Source organism: Pecten maximus, chromosome 9, assembly GCF_902652985.1.
Source record: "Pecten maximus chromosome 9, xPecMax1.1, whole genome shotgun sequence".
In the NCBI taxonomy this organism is placed as follows: Eukaryota; Metazoa; Mollusca; class Bivalvia; order Pectinida; family Pectinidae; genus Pecten; species Pecten maximus.
Genome location: NC_047023.1, coordinates 36918048 through 36929781, shown reverse-complemented (window position 1 = coordinate 36929781; position 11734 = coordinate 36918048). Strand labels below are relative to the sequence as shown.

At 38.2% G+C, this 11734-nt stretch overlaps 1 protein-coding gene across 1 annotated transcript; it reads left to right on the top strand.

Annotated features, from left to right (window-relative positions):
- The first annotated feature begins 5750 nt into the window (after positions 1–5750).
- LOC117335073 (slit homolog 2 protein-like) lies at positions 5751–8887 on the top strand. The gene is made up of 2 exons (XM_033894993.1): positions 5751–5979; positions 6397–8887. The coding sequence occupies exon 2, from the start codon at positions 6435–6437 to the stop codon at positions 8493–8495; it is 2061 nt and encodes a 686-aa protein (XP_033750884.1). The 5' UTR covers positions 5751–5979; positions 6397–6434; the 3' UTR covers positions 8496–8887.
- The last annotated feature ends 2847 nt before the right edge of the window (positions 8888–11734 follow it).

The following is an 11734-nucleotide window of genomic DNA, read 5'->3' as shown; positions in this document are numbered from 1 at the left end:
TATCAGTATTCTATTTTGTTTGTTGATTCGTTAAACTAATACAATAAAGATTGAAATGACTTTGAAAAGTTATGGTTTACTAGTAGCAGGACTGTAAATCCTAATCATGTTGTAGGGTATCAGCTGTACTGGTATGCAGTATTATGAGTACATGTTATTACTGAGAAAAGGAAAGTTAACATTCTTGAAATCGATTTCTTTAGCTCACTTTGCCCAATGGTCCCAGAACTATGATATTTGTCTGACAGGTTTCTTGGATGGAGCCCATAAACTTTGTGAAAATAAAGGAATAATTTTGACCTACATATATTCAAGGTCATTGAGGTCGAAGTTGTTAAAGCTTAACTAACTTCATTTGGTTTGCCAAAAAGTCTTGAATCATAATATTAAGCTGATAGGTTGTTTTGATGAAGCCTGTCATTTCTTTCACGTTAGTCTCAGATTTGTTATACATGAGTAATATTGAGTCAATTTGGCTTATTTATAAAAGGGGTATTTCTTACTAAGTCCGTACAGAATTCTTTGACTTTGAGTGCAAAAGAGTGAGAGCAGGACAAATTAAAAGAAAAATGACCTTGAGTTATATCCATGTACATGATGGTATGTGTATTTAAAGAAACAGGGGTCAAATTTTGTAAAATATTCAAACAATGTCTTCCCACAAACAAAAAGCCCTGCAATAATGATTTTTGACTGGTGGGTTTCTCAGATTAAGCCTCATAAAGTTCGTGAAAAGAAACGACCTGAACCCATATTCAACATCATGGGGTCAAATTTGTTGAAACATTCAAGCGACTTCTTCGCACAAACCAGAAGGCATATAATGATAATAATTTGCTTGTAGGTTGCAGGGATGGTGTCCAACACACTTTGCATTAAGAATTTACCTTTAACCATATTTAATATCCCAGAGGTCAAATTTGTTCAAACATATAAAGGACTTTTTCTGATTGACTGTAAGATCTATAAAGAAGTTCTTATTAAACGAAAGGCAGACAATCATCAAACTAGTGAATACCAGTTTGGCGCTAGTGGCCCATTGTGTCTCTTGTTTTTTTTCCTTGTCAAGAAGTGACCATTGTTGTCATACTGTTAACTTTAAGCAGCTTTAAGCAACTTAAGCGGTCATTGCCAAATTTCTTTAGAACAAATTCATTCAGACTCTCGGGGGAATCAAAATGCCGCTTATTTCAATGATAAATTCCGATGAGTTCAGGAAGGGACAGGCAATATTTCCCCCCAAAAAACAACACACTGGACAAGCTTGTCTCCTTCCGCGAAGTATTTGTTTGTGATTAAGTTATATGATTTAAGCTTTTATATGTTTGAAGACAGTTGTTGAATTTGAATAAATTATAGAAAAACAGCTTAAATCGTACACAATGACCTGTTTTATCGCTTAGTATTCCGAACTATTTTCGGTGCAAATTATTACGCTTGCTTCCTGGTTTGTGCGAGGGAAGGTAACTCGTATACACTCTAGTTGTTCGTCACATCTCGGCCGATTCCGTACCTACATCAGTACATCATTTAAGAGTATCGAAATCGGCCGAAGTTAGCAGAATGACTCTTGTTGATGCAACACTGGAAAGTCACCTCGAGCTCTTGGGTTGATAAGAATGGCCATTGACCGCCAAATACTGTTTTTAGTCTCGGATTTTCCAATTGGAAATCGATAATTTAATTTCTGGGATTTTTTTTACGTTCGATACGTAAAATGAAAGAAGAATACTTCGGATTGGTTCGTCATTTCCGAGAAAAATGCCACACAAAAAAAAATGCCGTGCTGGTTGAGTTGGTTGAAGTGATTAACTTATGAAGTGAAACCTAACGTTAGCTTGTTTCCGCAACAGAGATTCCGATAGCAATAAAGAGGTTGCATGCTTTAAATCAGTTAATAGTGAAATGCTTGCACAAAGTATATAACATGAACGTGCGATTCAACAAGTCATCGGAACAGATACGGTAAACCAATTCATCAGTGGGGGACAAATTTCCGAGACGAGTTTCTAACGAAAGTTGTCAGATCTCTAATGAGGATACAGATAAGTTATTACACGAAAAAAAAACCCCAGTAAATTGAGTACAATTTAAAAACTTATATAAACTGGGAGCTTAATTCACAGGAATCTTAACAACTACTGTATAATAGCGTATTGGCAGTATTGGCAGCGTATAGGTGATTGGTATATAAAATGAGGTACACAAGAGGAACCCGTCAGTTCTCCTCAAAACTCCATGGTGAGCAGATGTAATGTCATCCGAGAGATGGAGGATCCGGCCAAACTGAGAAGAGAATACCTACTAGCTGTCCTCCAACATCAGTGAGACCATGGATCGGGAGGCGACGTCAGTTTGGCATGTATGACCAACTTATGTTGGAACTCCGTAACGAGGACCATGCATCCTTCACTTATTTCCTGCGTATGCCCCCAGCGATGTTCGACGTGCTGCTAGGCAGAGTGGGCCCAAGGATAACCAAGCAGTACACCTTCTATAGGGATCCACTTGAGCCTTGGATGAAACTGGCCCTGGCTTTGCATCACCTTGTCTCTGGAAACAAATATGCCTCGATGAAGTTCGGATGGAGGGTTCCTCACAACACCCAGTCCCAAATAGTCAGAGAGGTCTGGCAAGCCATTATTGACGCATGGATGAGATGCTGGTTTGCCCAAGTACTCCTGATGATTGGCGCGCCATAGCTGATAAGTTCTTCCAAAGATGGAACTTTCCCAATACATATGTGGCACTTGATTGGAAGCACGTGGATTGTCGCTGTCCTCCAAACAGTGGGCCCCAGTACTTCAACTACAAAGGATTCTTCTTCATTTTTCTGATGGCGCTTGTAGATGCTGACTGCAAATTCATTTGGGCAGATATCGCTGGTACTGGATCAGCATCAGATGCGCAGATAAACAATAAGTGTGAGCTGAAAGAATGCACTGAAGACATATCTAAGGCTTCCGAACGACAACCAGGATGTGCCCTACTTCTTCATCGGTGACGACTAACCATGAAGAAGCCATACAGCCTCCGGGTCTTACGAATGAACAACGCATCTTCAACTACTGGCACGATGCAGCATCAACCTTCCACTGTCAAGCTCATTGTCAAAACATGCCTGATCTTGCACAACCTCATGAGGACAAGGTACACATGACTACAAAACCAGCAGATTGACCGACCTGAGAATGAGAACCGCGACTTTGATCCAGGAGTATGGCAAGAGGGACGTAATTTGGAAGACACACAGGCAGCTAGTGGCCCCAACACTGCCTCTAAGGACGGACGGAAGCAGAGGAATCTCTTCAAGTATTGGGTTAACTCCCCAGTTGGTGTAGTTCCGAGGCAAGACAGGATGATATAGATGACATTTGTATTACTATTATAATAGATAACAGTTTTACAGTCAATTGACAGTTGTGCATTAACAGTCGAGTGAAATTCAACAGATCATGGAACATTTGTGGACAATGTGGAAATAGAATGTATTTTCTTGGATGAAAGTGGATTTGAGAAATATACGTTTTTCCTACTTTTCATTGATATACAAAGGATCATGTCGTGCACTTTTTATTATTGTCCATGATTGTTTACCACTTATGTTTTTGGCCCTCTGCTCCTTGACAAGGGTTCCCTGAGAAGAGTTAGAGGCCACGGACGATCGAGAGGCGTTGGATCCTATATGAGATCGAGTTGGTGAGGACGAGGGCGAAGGCGAGGACACGCGGCCAAACGTAATCTCCTGTACCTTTGTCATCAGAGGGAGAGTCTGAGGGTGTTGGCAATGGTTTATCATTTGGTCTTCGATCACGTCCACGCCCACGACCAGCAGACTTCTTCTTAGGCATGATGTCAATGCAGTTTTGATTTGAATTGGCGAGCGGCAATACTTTTATAGACTGAGTCACATGATCGTCGGCGATAGTGCTGCCGCACGTTATGTATAAGTTAGACAATCGTTGGACATAAGTTGTGAACGCTGGCAACACGCTAAGCATTCTTTACCCATATGTTTACAATACGTGTTGGGTACGCTAGACAGTATCTCGACATTTTTTGACTTATGATAACTTACATGTTACATGTGTGAATGTGTGTGAACGATCACAGAACTAACCTGCAACTTACGCCCCAGGTATGCCGAACGTTTAGGCCTTCGCTGGCAAACGCTGGTATACGTCGAAAATTTTGTATATGCACAAAAGTTTTCGACGACCTCGCCGTACACCGACGTATACTAGCGTACTTCAGCGTGCTGTAACTTATATACATAACTTACTCATAACGTACCCGACATACGCTAGCGTATTCGCCACATTTTTCATACGTCGGCATACGCTGGCTGAAACGTTTAAGGTGTGACACGGACATAATATAATTTAGGGAATCGCGATGTGGTTTATCAAGAAAATTAAAATTAAACTTAATCATAGTATACCAATTCAAGTGATGTTTAAAAACGTAATTCTTCACTGTTCATCACAACTTAATAGAACCACAGCCCTTTTGAAGTAAATATAATTCCTTAAAATGACATAGGATAATCACCAGTAAAACATTCAGGAAGGCACTTAAAAAACAATAAAAATGTCTTCTTATTACCAGCTATTTTATATTCATGTAATATTTGCTTTTCTCCTGTATTTCGCAGACGTTGTAACAAGGTTATGTTTTATTGATTTAAAGTTCAGGAGATATATCAAGATTGATATTTGAATGATACATGTACACTGTTAAGGAAAATCGGCCTCGTACAATACCGGTATACGAAGAGAAGTTGGCCAAGATCGGTGAACTACATTGTTTACACGAGTTCTATAGTATGTCAGCGGACCATGAGTTTCGGTATACTTTATTTTCACAATGTTCGTGTTAATAAACAATGTTCCAGATTTGACAAAAACTATGATAGTTTTTAGTGTCATCCCATCGTCTCTCATTAAAAGGAAAGCTCCCATGTCAAGTTCAGGTCCCTCCAGTTTGAAACGTTGTTTGGTAGTGCACAAAGTGGAAAAGCTAATTGTGCTAAACTCCAACTATAATACAGATCACTTCTGTAGGGTAACGAAGGATGTGCGATGAATATTTAGTATGATACAATTGCAGTTCAGTGCTTATTGTTTAAAGTGAATCATTAAAAGTGAATGACAGACTGATAAGAACTTGACATATTCCTAAATGCTTTATTAAGAATGTTTTAAGAAAATATATACATTAGAGAATAATTTACAAAAGGGAAGACAAAGGGTCCTTAAAGTAAAGATTAGCTAGACTCTCAGAAGAAAACCCCCTCCATCCGGATCCCCTTCCAAAACAATAAAACTGGATAATAACAACACCCCCGTAAACCTGTGTAATCAGAGAGGAAGCGAGAAGGAAGGCTTATCAAAGGCTGTCGACGTCCTTGTAAAGAAACTTGTATAAATCGCCACATAGGTAACGTAACTACTTACATATCATATACATATGTATATTTATGTAAGTTTCTGGATAAAAAGTGATGTGCTTAATGTTTGTCAAGTGTTGATTGACAGCTCGGCCTAAGAATGAGTAGGGGGGGGGGGGGGGGGGGGGGGGGGGGGGGGGGGGGGGGGGGGGGGGGGGGTCGCTGCCAGAAAACTGTGTTACTATTGGACGTTCATGTTCCAGTAAATATCGTCGGACAGCATTGTGTATGTATATATACATGTAACTGTATATGTTGTCATGCTTGTACACATTCAAACCAATTGTGTATACACCTTTCGTCATGACTCAGTGTATATAAATACGAAACAGGTATTCCCCCGTACCGGGTATCTTCCGGGATAGGTGCTGATATGATATTTAAACCCCACACTTAAACAATTCTCTCAGGTCCAATGAAAAGGACACGATAGCATTTTATATAAAGTAAAGCTTTTCTTAACGTACATGTTTAGAATTTGACATTTATACAAGCTTTGACTGCAGACTAGTGTGGATATTCTCATAGTGGTAAGTATTTTGATCAGCTGCTTCGGCTGTTATGGAATATAAAGTATTGGTATATAAATGTGGTTGGATATGAAATACAAAGCATCTGTTTATAAATGTCTGTGGATATGAGATGTAAAGTAACTTTATATATGTCGAAGGATATAAAATATAAAGTATCTGTATATGAATATCGGTTGATACAAACATAAAGAATCTGTATATAAATCTTTGTGGATATGATATATAGATATATATAAATTTCGGTGGATTTGAATACGTTCGTAACGAAGCAGTCTCATTCATATCTGAAATATAATATGATGGAAAAATATCAGTGTTTTCTGGGAAAATGTACAAATGAACTGTATAATAGTATACCATACATACCATATTTAATGCTGTCTACGTACGTAAAGTTAAAACCTTACCTTTCAGATACGTACGTGTTTTGAGTGCACACCAAGATCACCAGAATGAAGATTGTCGGCAGGCTATGTCGTTGTATATTCTGGATCCTCGTACAAACTATCGTTAGCTACAGTTGGCTCACCTGTAATAGTGGCGACCAATCAACTCTTTTCCTCGACAACCAAACATTTAGCTACCTTAACGAGACGACGTATGCTGTTTGTCCAGCTGGTGCATATGATATCTCGGCATCTGAAAACAACATGGGATCACTCACTGAAATGTCCTTCAAGAAATCTGGTTTATGTGCGTTTTACAGTCTCAGACTGCTTCAGTTGACAAATAATCGTATTAATAGTATTGGAAATGGGACATTTTCTTGTTTCAGAACTTTGTCAATGCTGAATTTGAGTCACAACAGTTTGACAACGCTCCCGCAAGGCATCTTTGATGGATTAAACTACCTCACAGTCTTGGACCTTTCCTTCAACTCAATACAAACCATTGATGTTTCAGTCTTTGGGTCAGGAAAGCTTGATTTTCTGACTCATGTTAATATGCAAAACAATGACCTATTGGTAATGGAGCCTTGGGCTTATGTGTTAAGGAGCATCCTATTGTTTGACCTTCGAAATAACAGCATTTCTAACTTCAGCAACACCATCGGATGGAAATATGACTTGAGGGAACCGTTCCTGACTGAGGTAGACTTGAGGTACAACAATATGACGAATTGGAGAGACAACCTGCTACTTCAATACCATCCCGAAGGTGACCCTAACGTCGACCTTATCACCTACAACATGGACCTACGAGAGAACCCCTGGAAGTGTGACTGCTATGTGCACAATGTCGTAAGCAGATTCCAAAGTACTTTCTTCTTGCATGTGCGGAACGAATTGACGGACGTTAAGTGTCAAAACCCGTACCAGCTTCATGGCGAAGGAATGCTTTTTGTACGAAGGCTGAAGGAACTTGTGTGTAATATAACAGTAGATTGTCCTGAAAATTGTCTTTGTCAAAAACAGCCAGAGAATCAGATTTTAATAGTAGATTGTAATAGAAGAGGACTGAGTTCCCTGCCCCAAGTATTGCCTTCACTACCACCTAACTATACATATGCTCTGGATTTTAGCTACAACAGCATCAGAAGTATGACAAAGAGACCTTATCTGGATACAATTCAGACACTTGACATGGAAGGGAATGGACTCCAAGAGATAGAATCAACAGCAATCAGTGAAACTCAGAACTTGAAATTCATAGATTTAAAAAACAATAAACTGAAATCGATACCAAATACAATGCAGAAGATAGTGTTTGAGATGACAGATTTAAGTAATAATCCATTTGTTTGTGATTGTGATATGATCTGGATGGCTGGGTGGATAGAACGGTCACCCATGCTTTCTCCTGGGCGAAGCATGAAATGCACATTTGAGGAACAAGAAGAATTTACCATTTTAGAAGTTACGAGTTCGCTTCTAGACTGTACATACGATTTAGCGATAGGACTGGCTGTAGGGTTTGGTGTCCTTCTTATTATTGTTCTTATTGTAGTGATATGGACGAAACGTTGTCCATACGAAACGAAAGTCCTGCTGTTTAGGTTTTGTGGTTTTCACCCACGCGATAGATACATTGTTGACAGACAGGCCGGGACCGAATTTGATGCATATGTGTCTTTTGATGATGAAGATATTCATATTAGACAATGGGTGTTGATGAAACTGGCCGCCAGACTTGAACCTACGTATAAAATGTTTATTCCTATTCGCGACCTTCCTGTAGGTGCGGACAGAAGTGATGAAACGATGACAAACTTGGAGCAAAGTAAGAGAGTCATCATTGTGCTATCAGATTCGTACGATGAACATGAATGGTGCCAATTTGAATGTCAAAGAGCTGAAATATTAGATTTTAACGAAGGAAGGATTATTTATATAAGATATCATGAGAGTGTCACAGAAATTCTTAATAAGGATCCCTGGAAATCAAGAATAGGCGATAGAAAAATGCTTTCACCTGGAGGAACAAAATCGGAAAGACGTTGGTTTTGGGATAAACTAAAATATGAACTTCCAATAGTACGACAAAAAGACAAGCCATATTGTTTCTCAGCTTAATTTTTAAATAGAATTGGGCCGTATTGTTGTTACCATATTGAACATTTTCGTTTTAAGGGGAAAAGATATGAAAAACTGCACATGTTTAGTCGTTTCCGTGTATATATGCTGTTTCATCGTGGCATTATCATAAAATGATAAAAAATGTTAATGTATGTGATAGAATAACAATATATCACATATATAATATATGTACTGTAATTGTTATGTTATTTCTTCCAAAATTGAAAAGCATTAATTGTTATCAACTTATTATTACCATATACACATAACTACTACAGCCACAGTTTAATATATGATAATGGTCATGTTTAAAGTATGATTATGTTTACCCTAACCTGTATATTACGCATTGATTCATTTGAATAATGACACGGTTCAGATATACAAATGTTCTTTTGTAAACTTTATTTATTTCACAACAATTATCAATCACGCATGTTGCACCACGTGATCGAGCAGGTGACCTCACACCGTTGCACGTCAGATCGGGGAATCGAATTCGGCCGCCTAGTTGAAAGGCAAGTGTGTTACCACTGTGCCACCCGACCACCCGACGACCACCCGACCACCCGACTTATGTTTGAGATCCAATATTGTTTGCAGGTTTGAATAGAGCAAGCGATACGTTTTCTGTCTACTGGAATTCCCGTTCGTGCAAAGTACATGTATATATCTTTACTTTCTATTTTGAAACCTGTTATGAATGTAGGACTATATACAATTTGACCCCATGAGGTGAACCGTTCGTGTATTCATTAATGTATTATGTCATATACCATACGTAGTGTGTTTGGCATTATACTGTTTTCTATACATTTGAATATACTGTTAATGAAAGTGTTGATAGTTTGAAATGCAAAAATGTATCAAACATCGTATTTTTTTGCGAAAATCAATTTATCTAGAAACCCATTTACGTTGACGTTAAAACAACAACAAAAAACAATAAAAAAACAACAACAAAACAAGACCAAGCATTATACAGTAATATTTGATAATGATTTAAAAAAAAGATAAGTCGATTATCAAAGTGAATTACTAAATGATTATGAATGCAAGTATATAGTATACAGAAGTCGTGTGGTTTACTGAAGTCGTATGGTTTACTGAAGTCGTATGGTATACAGAAGTCGTATGGTTTACTGAAGTAGTATGGTATACAGAAGTCGTATGGTATACAGAAGTCGTATGGTTTACTGAAGTAGTATGGTATACAGAAGTCGTATGGTATACAGAAGTCGTATGGTATACTGAAGTAGTATGGTATACAGTAGTCGTATGGTATACAGAAGTCGTATGGTATACAGAAGTTTATTGTTTACTGAAGTCGTATGGTTTACTGAAGTCGTATGGTTTACTGAAGTCGTATGGTTTACTGAAGTCGTATGGTAAACAGAAGTCGTATGGTATACAGAAGTAGTATGGTCTACTGAAGTAGTATGGTTTACTGAAGTCGTATGGTATACAGAAGTATGGTATACAGAAGTCGTATGATTTACTGAAGTCGTATGGTTTACTGAAGTCGTATGGTATACTGAAGTCGTATGGTATACAGAAGTCGTATGGTATACAGAAGTATGGTATACAGAAGTCGTATGGTATACAGAAGTCGTATGGTTTACTGAAGTCGTATGGTATACATAAGTCGTATGGTATACAGAAGTCGTATGGTATACAGAAGTCGTATGACATACAGAAGTCGTATGACATACAGAAGTCGTATGGTTTACTGATGTCGTATGGTTTACTGAAGTCGTATGGTATATAGAAATCGAATGGTATCCAGAAGTCGTATGGTTTACTGAAGTCATATGGTATACAGAAGTAGTATGGTTTACTGAAGTCATATGGTATACAGAAGTCGTATGGTATACAGAAGTCGTATGGTATACTGAAGTCGTATGGTATACAGAAGTATGATATACAGAAGTCGTATGGTTTACTGAAGTCGTATGGTTTACTGAAGTCGTATGGTATACAGAAGTCGTATGGTTTACAGAAGTCGTATGGTATACAGAAGTCGTATGGTATACAGAAGTAGTATGGTATACAGAAGTTGTATGGTATACAGAAGTATGGTATACTGAAGTCGTATGGTATACAGAAGTATGGTATACAGAAGTCGTATGGTTTACTGAAGTCGTATGGTATACAGAACGTATGGTATACAGAAGTCGTATGGTATACAGAAGTCGTATGGTATACAGAAGTCGTATGGTATACAGATGTCGTATGGTATACAGAAGTCGTATGGTATGCAGAAGTCGTATGGTATACAGAAGTCGTATGGTATACAGAAGTCGTATGGTATACAGATGTCGTATGGTATACAGAAGTCGTATGGTTTACTGAAGTCGTATGGTTTACAGAAGTCGTATGGTATACAGAAGTATTATGGTATACAGAAGTCGTATGGTATACAGAAGTCGTATGGTATATAGAAGTATGGTATACAGAAGTCGTATGGTTTACTGAAGTCATATGGTATACAGAAGTCGTATGGTATACAGATGTCGTATGGTCTACTGAAGTCGTATGGTATACAGAAGTCGTATGGTATACAGAAGTCGTATGGTATACAGAAGTCGTATGGTTTACTGAAGTCGTATGGTTTACTGAAGTCGTATGGTTTACATAAGTCGTATGGTATACAGAAGTCGTATGGTATACAGAAGTTGTATTGTATACAGAAGTCGTATGGTATACAGAAGTTGTATGGTATACAGAAGTCGTATGGTTTACTGAAGTCGTATGGTATACAGAAGTATGGTATACAGAAGTCGTATGGTATACTGAAGTCGTATGGTATACAGAAGTATGGTATACAGAAGTCGTATGGTTTACTGAAGTCGTATGGTATACAGAACGTATGGTATACAGAAGTCGTATGGTCTACAGAAGTATGGTTTACTGAAGTCGTATGGTATACAGAAGTATGGTATACTGAAGTCGTATGGTATACAGAAGTATGGTATACAGAAGTCGTATGGTTTACTGAAGTCGTATGGTATACAGAACGTATGGTATACTGAAGTCGTATGGTTTACAGAAGTCGTATGGTATACAGAAGTATGGTTTACTGAAGTCATATGGTATACAGAAGTCGTATGGTATACAGATGTCGTATGGTCTACTGAAGTCGTATGGTATACAGAAGTCGTATGGTATACAGAAGTAGTATGGTATACAGAAGTAGTATGGTTTACAGAAGTCGTATGGTTTACTGAAGTCGTATT